The sequence below is a fragment of the Cuculus canorus genome, chromosome 8, assembly GCF_017976375.1.
Source record: "Cuculus canorus isolate bCucCan1 chromosome 8, bCucCan1.pri, whole genome shotgun sequence".
NCBI classification, from domain to species: Eukaryota; Metazoa; Chordata; class Aves; order Cuculiformes; family Cuculidae; genus Cuculus; species Cuculus canorus.
The window spans coordinates 6,591,025-6,608,200 of NC_071408.1; the positions used below are offsets into that span (position 1 = coordinate 6,591,025).

At 44.6% G+C, this 17,176-nt stretch overlaps 1 protein-coding gene across 3 annotated transcripts; it reads left to right on the forward strand.

Moving 5' to 3' along the window:
- Positions 1-4,498: 4,498 nt before the first annotated feature.
- Positions 4,499-14,771, forward strand: GORAB (golgin, RAB6 interacting). Of its 3 annotated transcripts, XM_054073549.1 has the most exons (5): positions 4,523-4,685; positions 5,560-5,893; positions 8,468-8,569; positions 10,307-10,447; positions 13,032-14,771. In XM_054073549.1, exons 1-5 carry the CDS (start codon positions 4,622-4,624, stop codon positions 13,495-13,497), a joined length of 1,107 nt encoding a protein of 368 aa, XP_053929524.1. In that variant the 5' UTR covers positions 4,523-4,621; the 3' UTR covers positions 13,498-14,771. The 3 variants fall into 3 exon arrangements, with proteins under 3 accessions (XP_053929525.1, XP_053929524.1, XP_053929522.1); XM_054073550.1 differs by lacking the exon at positions 13,032-14,771 and having other exon boundaries at positions 4,499-4,685; positions 10,307-10,451; XM_054073547.1 differs by lacking the exon at positions 4,523-4,685 and having other exon boundaries at positions 4,728-5,893.
- The last annotated feature ends 2,405 nt before the right edge of the window (positions 14,772-17,176 follow it).

A 17,176-nucleotide genomic window follows, 5' to 3' on the forward strand; every position in this document is an offset into this window, starting at 1 on the left:
TTAGGAGCAGGCTGGTGCCAAGCCAGGCATCTTTGCACTTCCCTAGATCCACCCAGTAAGGCCCCATTAAAGAACAGGGTGTTAGCACATGGCTGAGGTTAAAGGCACTCTCACACGCTGTCTTGGATCTGAGCCTGAGGGCCAGGCTCAGCCAGGCTCATTTCCACCTTGGTTTCTGGGTCTGGTGTTTGCTAATGGAGAGCACTCAGCCATCGGGGTATTTAATGGGTGAAAAACCCCACTGCAGACAGAGACTTGTACCAATATAAGGCTCTAGGCAGAAACTAATCCACAGCCTGCTTAAAACCTGGCAAAACCAGAATGCCTTCAACAGGCTGCAGAGGAGTTGCAGCTCCGTACATGGGTGCTGGCAGCCTCAACACCCGAAGCACTCGCTTGCTTTCAGTGCCATGCTAAGAAATTGAATCACTCATCTCAGGCTTGCAAGCTGCCTGACGCTTCAGCAGAGACTCAGCAAAAGAAACTTTCGCAGCCTGGGTGTCAAAAGCACCCTGTAAAGGACAAATGAAATTATAAGTTATTCTCAAAAGGCAGGATTAGCTCCCTGCTCACACAGTGCGATGGCTCAGCTGGACACAGTGACTCTTCCTAAGCCAACTTGCATTATGCTCTGCTAAAAGATAGCATAGTATTGACACGGATATAGTTTGATAGATTTTTCATTAGAAAGCAAAATAAACGGGTTTAGGAATTTTTGGCTCTGTTTCAGGATTATTTTTTTCCCCAGGCACTTAGAACTATATATGAAAGTCCTCAGGAGCTCATGACACGGACTTAAATGCAAGCAGAAAACAAACTGCCCTTCCCTACGCTTGCCCTCCCCTGTCTCACATTAGGGCTCAGTCTTTTATTGGGAAAATCACAGAACAGTTTGTGTTGGAAGGGACCTTAAAGATCATTTAGCTCCAACCCGCATGCCATGGGCAGGGACACGTCCCACTAGATCAGGCTGCCCAACAAAACGTTGCTTTGTGTGTTTCTGTGACAGCATGCAGAGCAGTGAGAAGAATTGGGTTAAAAATATATATTTAAGTCAGGGAGCTCCTTGCTGGAAGAGCTTATTTGGCTCTTTAAAATACCAAGTTTTCAGCATGAATTAAACAGATGCAAATTGAAGTTTTATCCTCGTTCAAATTGCATCTGTCCTGGGCTGAAATGTCCCCTGAGGTCTGATCCCTAGGTCTGACCTGGGAAATTCAATTTGCCAGTCAGTGATGACATTTCCACACTGATTCAGGAACTGCACAAGAAAAGATGTTCTTGGGATCTCTTGGCGCTCACTGCTTCTAAAGCCAGGAGATTCCAGGCCCATTAGATGGACAGAAAATGGATGCAGCAGTCACAGAGTTCTCCAGGTCCACTAGAGAGATGGCAGCTCTTCAAGCACAAAAATATACAGGACTCAAATCCAGCCGCAGATGTAAAAGGAAGGTTGGCGTTGGTTTTTTCATCATGGTTTGGATTGTCCATCATCTCTCTTCCAAAAAGGGGATGGAAAACAAAGTTCTGTTTTCTCTTCATCTGGCCTTATCCTGCCAGTGTTGCAGCAACATTCGCATTATTCCTAGCTGGCAAATGTCCAGTGCCATGTTATGCTCACAGGACTTTAATCAGCCAGAGACCACAGCTGGCCATCGCTTTCTAAATCTACTGTTGGTAAATGCCCCATGAAATGACATCACCGTGTTTTAATTGTTCCTGGAGAAAGCTGGCCCAGTGGCTGGTAATTAAACCTTTGGCTGATGGAAACTGTTAAAACAGATTGCTTCTTTGCCGATAGCATTATAGTTAACAAGTCAAAAGTCTTTATACTTTTTCTATAAAACACATGGGGGTTTTATTCCTGGAATATCTGTGGCAATAAAGTGAATATGGTGCTTCATTTTTGTTTGCAGCATTAAAACTTGGAAGAGACGAAAGAGCTAAGGTTCAAGAATGAGATCTGGCATCTGTACTGCATGGAGTACATTCGGTTGATATCTGTGGGTTTGGAACAGCACGCTACAGTGATTTAGATTCCCAGTTCCTACACAGGCATCTAAAAGGGAATTAGGTGCCTACACCTTGTTGTGAGGCTGGCCAACATTGATTCATTGTAAAACTCAAGCTGACATCTGGCTCTGGCACCTGGAGTCTCTGGAGTTTGAGAGCATTTGGGTCGAGGTTGGATTATGGTTCTTGTTCAGATCTCTTCTGTGCTCAGTCACTTTTCCCTGAGGAAGACATGATCCCATCTGAAGGGCCACTCGGTACGCCCCAGCCCCACACAGGATGGACAAGTATCTACAGAATCTAGATAGCCAGACTCTGCTTGCTCTCAGCTGGATGCCTATGATGCCTCTGCTCGGTACCAAGTCCAACAGCTAAGTCACAGGAGGAAAACAGTGACACTTCTGCTCCCCAAAGGCACTCAGCCAAACCCCATCGGAAACACTGAATGCCTGCCAGTGAGTGGCAGCTCAGGACCACATCTCTGACCAGGGCTGGTATTTATGGGACATGTTAGTCATGCAGGAGCAGTTAGAAGTGCTACTGTGATAAATCGTGAAGTCATACATGGTCATCAAATTATGAGTTTTCTCTGGGAGACAGCAATACTTCAGAGCTTGACTAATCCTTTACAGATTGGAAATGGGAGGGATGTGGTTAGGCACTGAATATGTCACTATTTTATAGTCAATGATGTATTATTTAAGCCTCCAGTCTCCTGGATGGCTTCAGCTAACCCTAGGGCTCGTGCCCTAGTGTTCCACCTGGCTTTCTCCTGGTGGGAAGTAAGTTTGTACGCAAGACCTCTGATAGGCTTAGAGTGGCCACAAAAATTTGGGCTGGGTGGAAAAAAAATGCATGTTTTCATGGCCATTGAGAGAATATTGCTGTTAGTTGGAGGATCTCGTCACTTCATACCTAAAGAGGAAGAATGTGTGTCCATTCTTGTGCATAATGGTCAAAGAAGGCCTTCAGAAACATCAGCATGAGCAAAATAACAATTTTCCTTGCTGAACTTCTCACAGCGGTGTCACTGTAACTCACTACAGCCCATCAGGACATAGCTGTGCAGATGGCCCTGTGTCAGAGCTCCCTCACTCCGCAGATCCCACAGGCGTGCTTTGGATACCCTGTACTGGAGGAGGCATCTTGACTGCTCTCATAACCATCTAATTAGAAATTACAAATGATCAGAGGGCTGCGGTGATGCTCCTTAAGGCCTGCTTTGTTTGGGAGCAGCTCCTCCTCTTTGTTTATGCCTAATTATACCTTGCCCTAATTATACCCTCCGCCGCAGGGGGGTTGGAACTGTATGACCTTCAAGATCCCTTCCAACCCAAACCATCCTACAACTCTTCCTGAGCTCCCTATGGCATTCCATTTCCTCGAGGCATTCTAGGAATGCCTAGAATCTTGGGACTGCTTCTTTTGACATCTGTAAGCTTGCTCTGATTGAGAAAATGGCATTTTAGTGGCCTTCCAGTACCTGAAGGGGGTCTACAAGAACGCTGGGTAGGGACTTTTTGCAAGGGCATGTAGTGATAGGATGAGGGGGAATGGCATTAAATTGGAAGGAGAAAGAATTAGATTAAACATTAGGAAGAAATTCTTCATGATGACGGTGGCAAAGCACCGGCACAGGTTGCCCAGGGAAGTTGTGGCTGTCCCATCCCTGGAGGTGTTCAAGGCCAGGTTGGATGGGCCTTGGGCAGCCTGATCCAGTGGGAGGTGTCCCTGCCCATGGCAGGGGGGTTGGAACTGGATGGGCTTTAAGGTCCCTGCCAACCCACACCATTCTATGATTCTACGATTGTATCTGTGTGGGTGTCCCTGCTTCAGAGCTCTCTCACTCCGCAGATCCCACCGGTGTGCTCTGGGTACCCTGCACTGGAGGAGGCATCTTGACTGCTTTTGTAACCACTTAATTACAAAGTATAAATGACCGGGGGCCGTGGTGATGCCCCTTGAAGCTGGCTTTATTAGGGAGCGGCTCCTCCTCCTCATTTATTCCTAATTATAACCTGCCCATGGCAGGGGGCTTGGAACCGGATGATATTCAGGGTCTCTTCCAACCCAAACCATCCTACGATTCTATTATCAGCCAGGACATTCTGGGCCCCTGACAGCATTCCATTCTCAGGAGCCCCTGGAACGTGCCCCATGCACAGCCCTGGCTGCACCCCCGCCTTTCCCTGCACCCCGGCTTTCCTTGCATCCTGTCTTTCCCTGCACTCCAGGCTTTTCCTGCAGCCCGGCTTTTCCTGCACTCCGGGTTTTCCTGCACCGCAGGCTTCCCCTCATCCCTGCCTTTCCCTGCACCCCCGCCTGCACCTTCCAGGCCACGCCCCTTGCACCTGTAGGTCACGCCCCCTTATGCACGGAGGCCACGCCCCCTCCTGCACCAGAAGGTCACGCCCCCTTCTGCTCCCGGCAGGCTTGTCACGCGCCGGCCACGCCCTTCTCCGCAGGGCACCGTGTTGCCTGCGTTGCCGCGGAGACTCGAGGGCCTCTTGGGGCTGCCCGCGGCGTTCGCCTGTGGCGGGCGGACGGCGGTGCCGGGGCAGCCCCGGGCCCTGTTGCCACGGCGGCACCGGAAGGAGGAAGAAGCGCCATGGCGGAGGGCTGGGCTGGCTTCTCGCAGGAGGAGCTGCGGCGCCTGCGGGGCCAGCGCCCAGGTACGGACGCCGCCGGGGTTCGGGGCCGGAGGCGCCTCCGCAGCTGCGCCCGACCCCCCGACCCCCGGTGTACTCGGCCCTCCCGCCGCTCTGTGCAGCCCCCTCAGCCCTCCGCGATCTTTTCCTCCGCCTTGACGACCCCCGTGGCTTCGCGCCCCTTTAGCCTTCATTCATCCCCCGTCCTTCAGCCTCGTTCAGCCACTCAGCCCTCGACATCCACACCTGTGTCCGTCCCCTCCACTCATCCAGCCTCTCCAAGCAGACCCTCGTTTCTCCTGTCACTCCCTCAGCCCCTCCATCCAGGCCCAATCTCTCACTGCTCCTCTGTGTCTCTCATCCTGCCCCTCTGTCTCTCCCACCCTCAACGTCTCTGTCACGTTTCCAAACTCACCAGCCCCTTGTCCTGCACATCTATCTGCCCACTACCCACTCATGTTTGCAGCCTGCTCTTTCCCCTTCTGTCATCTTCACCATCTGTTCTTCCCCATTCTTCATTTCATAAATCCCCAGCTTGCCCACCAGACTGCCCCGAGTTCCTTCTTTAGCCCTACATCTGCCTGTCCTTGATTCCCCAAAGTGTTATTTCCAGTCCTCCCTAAGGCCTCTCTTTAGTCCTTCAGTTCAGGCCCCTTATTGCTCCCTCCCCTCTTTTCAGATGATCAGATCCTCTACAACTTCTGATTCTTTGGGCTTACAAAACATTTCCAAGTTCCTGGGTTTTCTCCCATGTTGCCTTCCTGGACACCTTGGCATGTCTTTTCCCTAGGCTGGGTTTGCACCAGTTTGTTTTCTTGCCCAGAAAAGCTAATTCACAGGAGTGTATTTGATCTTCAGATTTGGATTACTCCTGTTTCTCCCTCTCATCCATTGATAGATTTGGAGCAGCAACATCGCACCCACACTGTGAATAAAAGTCGGAAACAAACACAAAGAGAAAAAGCCTTCCAACAGCAATGTCAGAAGCTGGGACTGCAGGGTGGAGCAGCCTCTGTTTCTCCTGACCAGTTACTTTCTGTACCAAGCCAGAAGCCCGGTCATCCTCAGCAGCCTGTGCCATCACCTCATCCTCCTTCAGCAGATCAAAGGCAAAATGACGACCGAGACCAGCAGAAGGAAGTGCCACTGGTAGATTCCTGTAACAGCAGTGACAATGCACAGACCTGCCCTGCAAAGCCGAACTCCAGGGTGGAGAAAAAGAAAGTGGAATTGTTAGTAAGTCAGTAAAATCAGAGGAGGGCTTTTATTCTGAACTGACTCATTCTTTTGTTGTACAGTGAAGTGAACTTTCTTGTATCTGTTAGGAAGATTTGAAAGATCACTTTTGCTTCCCCTGCACTGAACCTTTGTTTTTCATTTCTACTTGGGTTAAGCCTGATTCAAGAGCGAATTGTATAGTGCAGTCTGTGCAGATACGCACCGTGCTGGCTCCAAATGATTTCTTGTGGTAATGGGACTGCATATCCTGAAGTGTCCAAGATGCAGGATTGTCTTAATGGTTTATGGAGATGTAAACTCAGCTGTGTCATGCTGCGTAGAACAGGCAGCAGCCACAACCAAAAGCTGTTTTGGAAGATAGACTAAACATAAGGAGGAATTTCTTCACAATGAGAGTGATGAGCCACTGGGACAGGTTGCCCAGGGAAGTTGTGGCTGCCCCATCCCTGGAAGTGTTCAAGGCCAGGTTGGATGGGGCCTTGGACAGTCTGATCCAGTGGGAGGGTTGGAACTAGGCAGGGGGCATTGGAACTAGGTGATCTTTAAGGTCCCTTCCAACCCAAACTATTCTATGATTTTTTATGCTGTGGTTTGCGTAACTTTGGGTTCTCTTCATAGTATTGGTATAGATTTGTTAACGCCAGAACTGTCAGTAAGGAAGCAAAATTTCAGGTTTAAGCAGTTCTCCAGCTTTTATGATGCAAGGTAAAACCGGTCCCAAGGCTCTCAGCCTGTGCATTAGCCTTCAAAGGGTTGCGTACCTCCCTCAGAAGCATCAAACCAGTACATGTGAGAGAGAGAAAGGAAAAAGTACTGAACGTGGCTCTCTGGGATTGTGATTGAATGTGGCAGTTTGACATCCAGAATTCAGATAGTAACCTCGTTTAGAGGCTGTTTTAGCTGTTGTCTAAGTGCTAGAGAGGGCAGGCATTTCTAAGAAATTACTTGGTTTTACCTCTTCACGCTTGTTTTGCTTTCTGTATCCAAGTGCTAATTTTCTTTTTTTTTCTGCCAATATAATCAGCAAAAACTAGCTGGCCACCAGTTTTCCATGCATCTTTTGTATTCGCCCAGAATAACAGCTTTCCAGGTGTGATGTGCCATACCCTGTCTCTGGTTAGATCTGTCCATAGGAGCTCTGAGGGGCTTGAAGAGGTCTGTAGGTGCTTCCTGCTGGATTGGCAGGAGTGTGGCAGTCAGCAGCACTTGTGTGGAGAAGCAGAGTGTGGCTTCTCTCAGATTCCAAACTCAGAAGGATCCGGGAGGTTTGTTTTAGACCAGTGTGCCTTTAGAGGCTGCAGCAGCTGGCCTTGCTGCCTGCCATTTAACTGTCTGGTTCCTGGCTGGGATCACCTACCTGTGAATAGCTGTCCCTTCACCAGAACAGCACCACTTCAAAGAGCAGTGCCGAATTCCTCGTGTGGGTGCATCTCACCGGTGGCATTGGCTGTTCAACTCCTTCCTGGTGGTGAAAAATAAGACGTTACATGACAGGGGAGAAGATAGCTAAAGCTTTGCACAGATGTTTTTCACTGTGGGAGGAGCAAATGACTTCTGGCTGTAACAACCACCCCCTAAAACTGCTGATCTCATCTTACTCTGTGCACTTGAATTTAAATCTTACTCGTATTTCTGTATGTGAGATTTAGGAATAGGGTGGTGAGGAGAAGTCTGAATAAAGATTGTTGTGCAGGAATGGTTGTTAAGATTAATATAGCTGAGTTACTTGGGTAGTTTTAAGCTACACTTTTTAAGTTACACAATTTTTGAGGTGAGACCCCTTGAGGGTATGAAGAATACAACCAAATGGAAAAGCAGCCAAGCAGTTTTTGTTTCTCCTTCTGTTTCGCTACCCCCCCAGTTGTGTTTGTACAGGTTGTCCCCTCTCATCCGAAACCTTGCCTTCCATCTTCTGGGACTGGCTGTATCTCTATAGTTATAGTCTAGAAAATGACTTGGACTTGATGATCTTAAAGGTCCTTTTCCAAACTAAATGATTCTAAATGGAATCCATATAACTCTTTCCCTAGTGACAAAAGTGAATTCTTGTTCTTCCTTTTTGCTAATTTTCACTGTAACTTTTACCAGATCTTCAGTTATATCATTTTAATTATTTGGGGGCTGTATTGTAAAGCAGATCTGTGAAATGATCTGTTTTATAGAAAAAACATTTCCAAAAAAGTGGCTACGTTGGCACACTGAACAGATAGCAACTTCTAACAGCCAGTAAGAAACCTGAAACTGCTTCTGCCTAGTGGAGAAGCACATCCTTTAAATGAAAAATTTGATCCACTTCTGAAAAATGCTTTATGTTCTTTCTTCCAGCAAAGCTGAATTAACCAGCAGCTTACTTGCTTATGAAGATATTGGTTCTGATCAACAGATTTCATCTGGAAATGTTTTATTGATCTAAATGACATCTTGCAGATGAGTCTTTCCTCAGAACTGAAACCTGTTTATTGTTCCTTTGACATTTTAAGGATTTGCTGCAGGAAATATGATGGTGAATGTTGTATCATTTGGGGAACAGGGAACTTTCTATTGATTTTGATCTCATCAATGAGCAGGCAGGAGAAGTCACGATGGGAAATCCTCCAGCAAGAGCAGCGGCTGATAGAAGAGAAGAATAAACGCAAGAAGGCACTCCTGGCTAAAGCTATCGCTGAGAGGTAAGGGGCTACACTGCAACATGGACTAAGGAAAGGATTAATTTTCACGTGCAGTGAGTGCCATATCTTCTATTTAGATCTCCCTTTTTCCTCCTCTCTGTGCTCCTTATGTACCGCTCCACAAGTTAGCAGCCGTGATTGACATTTCCCTTTGATAACAAGTGCTGGCCAAGAAGCTCTGACTAAGCTTCTCACGCTTCCAAAGCTGCAGCTCTGTGCGCAGATGGGAAAATTATTATTCAATTCAAGAATTAGCTTGCCTGGCAGTAAAAGAATGCTTGGAAGTTTGGATGCTCATCCTCGTTCCTGCTTTGTTTTCACTGGATTTAAGGAAAGTTTTATTTTACTCCTAGCCTTTGAAGGGAAACTAGCTATTTCTGTTTGAGCTTTTGACTCCTTCATATTTATATGTGTTGAAAGAGAAGGCGATCAACTCTAAGTTTAGGAAGGTGACATTTTACCATTGACTGATTAGAAATTATAAAAATTCACATGTTCTCACAGTTATTCTTGCTGTTCAGGTGACCAGAGTTTAAGGTATTGTACAGTGTTGTCCACTGAGGTGGTTTAAGACTACAGGGAAGTCAGGGTTTGTAGAGGAAGGATGTTGGAGCAGCAGATAGCACTGGATCAAGGAAGATGTGAAGCTTTCAGGCTCACAGCGCTCTGGCAGAAATGTGTTATGTTCTGCCCATCAAAGCTCTTGGGTGGCACGGGTGAACTCAGCCAGTACTGTGCAGAAGATTCTCTCTGAGGTTCTAAAGATTTTGTTTTCCTTTACCTGGCAGAGATAACACACTGGTATGCTTGGTCTGAGTCACAGTAGGACAGCAAACGTGAATGTGACTTCCAGGCTGGGTTCTTCTTTCTGAAAGTAGAGCATGAGGAGGGAGAGGGTGACTTGGAAGCCTGGGAGTTAGGTCTGACATCCAAAGGCCACCTTCAGGCTCTAAGCAATACTACAGGATATCTGTTTCTCTCTGCTTGCATCAGCTGATCAAATGAGAGGGGGTGTCACTTCCTTCAGACCTTGCCTTGCTTTCAGGTACTTGCTTTGGGGTGTAAGGCAGTGGCTGAAAAGCATGGTTTTGCTGGTGGTGAGGAATGACAGCAAAGTGACCTGGTATAAAAGCTACTTAGCTTGCTTGGGAGTGAAATCCATCAAAGCTCGCCGCCCTTAGCAACATGTAGTTTTTCAGAACTTAGGCATGAATAGGGTGAGTTGAAAAAGGTTACATAAGGCTTGATTGAAGTCCTTTGTGTTTGATGTCAAACTTTCCATTGACTTCATTGGGATTTGGCTGGACCTTGCAGGAATAATTTTACAAAATGGAAATCAAGCTTAGGTTAGGTGACTTTTTGGCCCCACTAACTGGCCTTCTTTGAAAGGGGATATTTGCAGGGCTAAATACCCTTCCCCCTCTCGCTCCCCCCCAGCCATTTCCTGTTTCCTTACACTGAGAACTACTTAGATACAGCAGCTTCTTGTGTGTTTCCACAGCGAAGAAACACAATCCAGTTTAGGCACTTTGATTATAGTCATTACGTAATTTTGCTGTAGTCCTTTAATAGCAGTCATTTTAGATCCCTGTGGATATTAAAAAGATCAAAAGTCTTAAACCATAAAGGAGAAACCTTCTGAATAGCTCTTAAAGACTTGCTCTGCAAATTGAATGGGGCCCGTTATGTCAAGACTTGAGAAGAGGGGAAAAAAAAAAAAGCATCTTCCTTTTGCAGATCCAAGAGAACTCAAGCAGAAACAGTGAAACTAAAAAGGATTCAGAAGGAGTTACAAGCTCTGGATGACATGGTATCTGCTGACATTGGCATCCTGCGGAACCGCATTGACCAGGCCAGCCTGGACTACTCCTATGCCCGGTAAGCAACAGACAGGGAGGAGGCAGTAGCCCTGCCTGAGTGGAGGGAGAAAATGCTGTTTCCTGTCACCAAAGCAGTAACGGAGTTATGTCATTGTGTAGTTAAAGTGGTCGCAGTCTGGGGGGCTTTCAAATCTTGTGGTAAAAGCATGGGTTTTATTTCCCAATTTTTCCCTTGGAATCTGGAAACTGAAGTAGGTTTGCTGACTGCAGACTGTGCTTTCCAGCTTCATGCTGTCACGAGACATACTTAACTGCTTTAATGGTGCAGTTGTCCATAAGCCCTGCTTTATTGTTTCAAGGTTGTTTATTTCTTCTCAGGGGGAAGGAGGTTTTTTTTAAAGTCCTAAAATGAAATTCCTTTTCAGGGAAACTTGCTTGTTGATGACAGCTCTGGTCCAGTTGGAATCAATGGGACCAATTAAGCTTGAAACGTGTAATACTGCTGAAGTACTTTTGGAACTGGGACCAAAAATTGAAGGGAAAAGCAAGCTTTCGCTCTTCACAATGTGCCTTTAATCACTCTGGTTCTGATGAGTCCCTTAAATGCAAGAAATTATTCGGAACACCCTATTAGTTGTGGGTAAACCACAACATCAGTAGATAAATATCAGCATGTTTACTTTGCCATTCAATAAAATTGAAATGTTTGGTTGTGGCTTTTGGTTCACAATTCAGTGTGTTGAACATATATTTATACTTATGATTTCTACTATACATTGACCACAGGCCAATAAACATGGTAATTAGTCTTTGCAAAAATAGCAGTAGCTAAAAAATAAGGATTTTTTTGTTTACTTGTCATTTGAAATATCTAAGATAAACTGCACTTTCCAGAGCTGAGTGCATATGAATAGTGAATTTCATATCCTCAGAGGAAAAACCTTTCAATGTGTGTTAGGTTTAAGTCTGGTTTCTAAACCCATTAAATACTCCTGGAAATTTCCTCACCAAAATTTTGTAATAATGTGTCTATTTGAAACGCTTAATGGCTAAACAGTATATAACACAAATGGCTCTGACCTCTAGAAAGCAGTTTTTAATGAAGATAGGAAAAGGGGATGCTGGTAAGATGAAGAGGATAAACTTTACAGAATACTTAATGACTTTCATGAACTTAGGAAGTCTTTCTTTTTTTGAGGGAAGGATTTGGAAATGAGAGTTAGATACTTCCAGTGTTATAGTTTTTTGCGTTACGAGACAAAGCTGATTTACTTTAAAGTGGTGTCTTTTTAAGCACATTTTTAGTTCTTGCCTTACATTTTAGGGCTAAAACACAAATAATTTCAGTGGGTCATAAAGTGCAATCTTAAATAATCCTGAGCCCATATATAGCTAAGGGCATTTGACTATTGCTGTGAAATGTAATTTTTGTAAATATGATGTGAAGAATGTGTGTGAATTCAGCCCAGAGGTTTAAGTGTCCAGCGTAGCATTAGTTTTCCCATTTCAGATACCTGGCTCAGGGAATTTTTGACTTTTTTTATGAGGGCAGCTCAAGCAGGCATCTGCTGCCCACCACAGATATAGCCTTTGCAGCTGGGTCAAAATTTTGTGATTATTATATCTGGGAAGGCTTTTCTATGTCTTATTTCCTTCTGTTTCCCCGAGCAGAGGATCTCTCCTGTCTTTCTGTTGCTTTGATTAACCAGGTATTTGAATCTGGTTTTGTAAAACAGATGAATTCTTTATTCAACCACCTTACTAATGTTAGTTTTGTGAACACTCTGTAAAGTACATCAGGTAGTCAATCTGCAAAAGCCTTTGCATGTTCCCTTTCCTGATGAGCAAGACTGCATCCATCTTTCTCTTAATTAAATCAGCATTAATATGCAGATTCACTGAATGCAGTGGAAGATGCATCACTAATGTGGACACCAACCACTGAAGTGCTAGATATCCCGGATGTGTTAACCTCAATAAATATTTGGAATATTTCCTTTTTGCTATATTTGCTATGACAGGAAGTACAAATTGGCAGGAGGTGTGTGTCGGGGGGGATGCTTACAATAAAATCCAACATCTGTTGCCACGCAGAAGTTGTGATCATTATTGATGTCATATGCCGTGTCAGTCTGCGCTACTCATGATTTTCTGAACATGTGTATGGATAGCCGGAAGAGTGCGCTTCTAGAGCAGATACAAATGTAAATGTGTGATGTGCAGCGCCTTTGTGGCATCTGTATCTATCAGTGGATGGTTGGGTTAGAAAACACACAACTGTTTTGCAGTGTTTCAGTTTATTGGATAGGTGTTCATTAGAAGTCTGAAAACACTACCATTTCTAATGGTTTCTTTCTGCTGCTAGTGATGCATCTCTTAAAACAGGCAGTGAAAAATGCTCATTTGTGATTCAATCTGTAGATTTCAGACAGGCAAATTAACTTCTGGAATACAGCAGCAGTGGAGGCTAAGAAGAGAAGATCTGATCCATTCACACTTGATTTTCTTCTCTTTTGCGTGTCATGAATAGCTGACATAATGTATTGCAGAGCATGTTGTATTTCAGGGATGCGTAAAGTATCTGTCGTGTCACATTGTAGAGTGCCTTGTGAACTAACCCTCTAGAAATTATGATTTTGCAGGAAGCGATATGATAAGGCTGAGTCGGAGTATGTGGCAGCCAAGCTGGACCTCCAACACAAAACGGAGATTAAGGAGCACCTCACGGAGCACCTGTGCACAATCATACAGCAGAATGAACTCCGCAAGGCCAGGAAGCTGGAGGAGTTAATGCAGCAGCTGGAAGTGGAGGCAGATGAGGAGAATATGGAACTTGAGATAGAGGTGGAGCGGATGCTGCAGCAGCAGGAGGCAGAAGCAGGGAGACAAGCCAGTCAGTCTCACAATCATGCTGGGACAGCTAAGGGAAACCCCACTCCCAGTGTTAAGGCACAGGAGAGTGAGCATGCCAGCTGTGCTTCTTCTGCTATTTCTGAACAGTCGGTTCAATCTGAAAACTCCAGTACCAAATCCCATTCCAATATGGACGGCCAAACTCCAGCAGTAAATGTGACTCCAGGAAACTCCCCAGCTTCTTCTGCTACATGACTACTATATTCACATAAGCCAGCTAGTTATGGATGATATGATGACTGTGGGCTTGTGTGCTGTATGTTGTATCTGGGTTTCTGCCGTGCCAGTAAAATGCACTCTATTTCTCTTTTCCTTTAATATTGTTTTCAAATTTTAGAGGCTCTTTTTTCACAAGACTGTCATTTGGGGTTCAACATCTGCCTTCATCGTTCCTGTTTATCTTCGTATTCTAATACCGGGCTCTTCATGGGGCTTTTCACCTTCCTGAAATGGGATACTTGGAAAAAAACAGTAGTTTTTTTCCAAAGCCTTTCAGCATATTGATGTCACAGATACCTGTTCCAAGCAGTGTGCAAGAGATATGTATCTTACAGACGGAAACACCGCAACTTATTCTCCTTCTGAACACGTTCTGTCCCCTGACAACTGTGAAAGGATGTTTGTCTTCCTTTGTATCCATAAGGGATTAGTTTTCAACGGTTTTTAATCCTATGAAACCCAAGTGCTTACTTTAATTAGTCTTCCTAGCTGATACTCTCTCCAGTCTGATTTAAAGGAAATTTGTATATTAAGGCAAATTGCGAAGTCGGTTGTAATATTTCCTATATGTCGCTTTGCCTGTTTCTTACGGATCATGCTAGATCACACAAAGCTATATATTGATAATCTATGAAATCACAGCAGCTATGATTAATATAAATGATGAGTTACAGTTTAAAACATTGCAGAATGTATGATGTAGAAGTAGAAACACATAAAAGAGATCGTGTTACAATGGAAACTGTTACATTACAAACATCTTTCTTTGTTGTTGTTGCCACAAAGTTCCAATAATTAGCCAGGGATCTTGTAATGAGTAATCCCCACTGTATATTGGAAGTAAGCCCATTTTCGTATAACACTCAGTGCATTCTCTTGCCTGAAGAGTGGGTTTGTACCCCACAAGAAGTTCACTGCTTTGCTCTCTTGCTGTTGAAAGGTTTTAAAAAGCTTCCAGGTGGAGAAAGTGTCATGAATTAAAATAGGGAACATAGCGCAGTACAGCTGCTGACTGTGGGGACTGCGTTCATAGCTATCCAGTTTGTAACAGAGGAAAGCTGCTTTCGTTGTGGAAATGGTTTCTGTAATACCTGGCCTGAATGTGTCAGTCAGAGTTTATGAATGAGTTACTGAATGATGCCATCGAGTATATAAATGGGACAGTGATTGTCTCTTTGGCTTTAATAGTGGAAAAACATGTCACTACATTTTGGTTTTATTCTATTAATAAATCAGTGCATCTTCTACTTGGTGTGTTGACTTTCAGTTGTGATATCTGATACTAATACTTGTTTCCAAGACTGTTTTTCCACAGGAGGTGATAAATGACAATATCAGATATATTCTTTGGCAACTTTCTGCTGTGTGCAAGTAAAACCTAGAGAAAGGCTGTTCCAAAATATGAAAACTTATGAAGCAAAGACATGGCAGGATACAGCTTGGCAGGAATTTTTTTTGACTAACCATGACCCAAAGCAGCAGTGGAAAATCTCTTCTTGTGCCTCCCGTACATAGGAGAAAGAGGAGTAAATCTGTTTCCTAGGGAAGCCACATAATCAGGGCTGATAGACGCTAGAAAACTCCAAAGTAACATTTGAGATACATATGAAGCATTGCTTTGTTGTTGCTGATACATTGCATTCCATGTTATTTCGCTGGAAGACCTGACCTAAAAGCTGAAGGCTTCATTGTGTTGTGAGAAAATTGTGACTGACTTCCTTTGCTCTGTCTGCAGTTGCAGAACAGCTTGTAGCAACGTGATTATGGTTTTCCAAACTGGATACCAGTAAGTGCAATAATAATGTAATTGTACCATTCTTGTTTCCATCCTCTGCAGCTGTCCCCAGTTGCTCTTCAAGAGAACCCAAGTCCTAGTGGATGGGTCTGTTCCTCATTACAGTTGTATTCAGCTCATCAAGGGACATACAGAAGAGCATCTGACAGAAGAGTTGAATTTTAATGGTATTTACAGGAAGCACGCGCATACCATTTTGCATATAATTTGTGGTTCTCTAGAAGGCTGAAATGTGGTTGAAATAGTCCTACTGATTGCACCTTGCTCTTACGGGTAAGATTGTCGTCTAAACTCCTCAAACCAAAAAAGGCAAAAAATTATAAGCCAAATGGTCTTTTATGACAACTATTTAAGAATATGAGTTTCCTAGAAAAGAATAAGTTTATATCCAACGAAATTACTTAAAAGCTGAAAAATTTCTCACGTGCCATCCTGATAGTGCTGCTCCTGTTTCTGCCTGACAGTGAAGATGCTATTGTTAGAATCAGCAGTTTCTGTTCTCTTAGAAGTCCCTCATGGAAATTCAGGCCAGTTCTGTGTGTCTTTAACTTCTGAGCTTGCAAAATGAATGGAACTGGCTGGAAGCCACATGAAACAGCCATATGAAATAGAAACAGGCAATCTAGCATTTGGTCGCTCTCTCTCGAGACAGGGAGTTCAAGAGTTAAGTTGTTTGATCTGAGTTATGAAACCTTTCTCTGACGTGTGATATAAACCACTACCATGGTGTCAGTTCCACTTTGGAAGTTCGCAGATGTTTTGATGGGTGCCAGTGTGCTGGTTTAACATTCCCCCTATGCTGGAGCCAAGCAGTCCAGTCATAATTGTAACAGCATGTGTGCTGGTCAGAAATGCCAGGAGATGATTTTGGTGCAACGAAAGGGTTGGGTATTTCCCTTGTTTTTCCCTTAAGGAGATAGAAGAGTTGGAATTGAGAGTCTTCAAGCAAATGCCATTTCTATCTTTGTAGTATTTGGTGCATCTGATCCTCTTTGGCTGTGTTGTTGCTGGAGTGCGTTGAAGGGAGGTGCACTGTCCGCTCAGGTAGCCTGTTCTGTCTTTGGAAAAATGGAAAAACTAATAGTTCAGCAAAATCAGGAATGGGTTGGGTGGGCAGATTTTTAACTGAAGGCCTCTTGCAGGTAGAGGTAAAAGTCTGAACGTGAAGCATGCTGGGGTCGAAAAGCAGAGCACCACATGATATCTGACAGGGCTTATCACCAGGGACTTGTGTTATCCAGTGGCAATGTAGCCATTCCTGTGCCGGGCCACCGCGTTACCATTACAGGAAAAAATGGAAAAGGCCAATCAACACAACTGTGAGAATGTTGCAAAGCACAAAATAATTACCCATGTTAAAGTCTGGCCAGGATGTCAGGATTAACACTCCCTCCTCTGTCCAGAAATGCTTAAATGAGCACAGATGGTCATAGCTCAGCCTGAGGCTCCCATGGATGTCTAGTGCGTGGTGTAAAACAGTTGTATATCCAGCCAGCTGACACTGGGCTCTGGAGAGATTACATCTTAGGGTAGATGTCAGGATAGAGGCTCAAGTTCTCTGTCAACCATTCCCTTCCTAATACCTTCTGCAGTGCAGTGGAGTCTTCCCTTTGAGCCTGTATCCCGTCTAAACAGGATGAGGAATATCCAGTAAGAGTGAAAAGTAGTGACTGGCCTAGTAGTTGCGGGTATTGTGTTTCCTGACCAGCTTTATTCAGAACGTGCTAGAAAGGATTGCGTATGGGAAAGTTTTCTGTTCCTAACACTCTTTTCTCAAGGGTCAGACTTGGACCAAAACCCCTGTGGTGTGAATTGTCCCAACTTGAGGCCTGGTACTTTGTCAGATGGCCCCTTATGCAG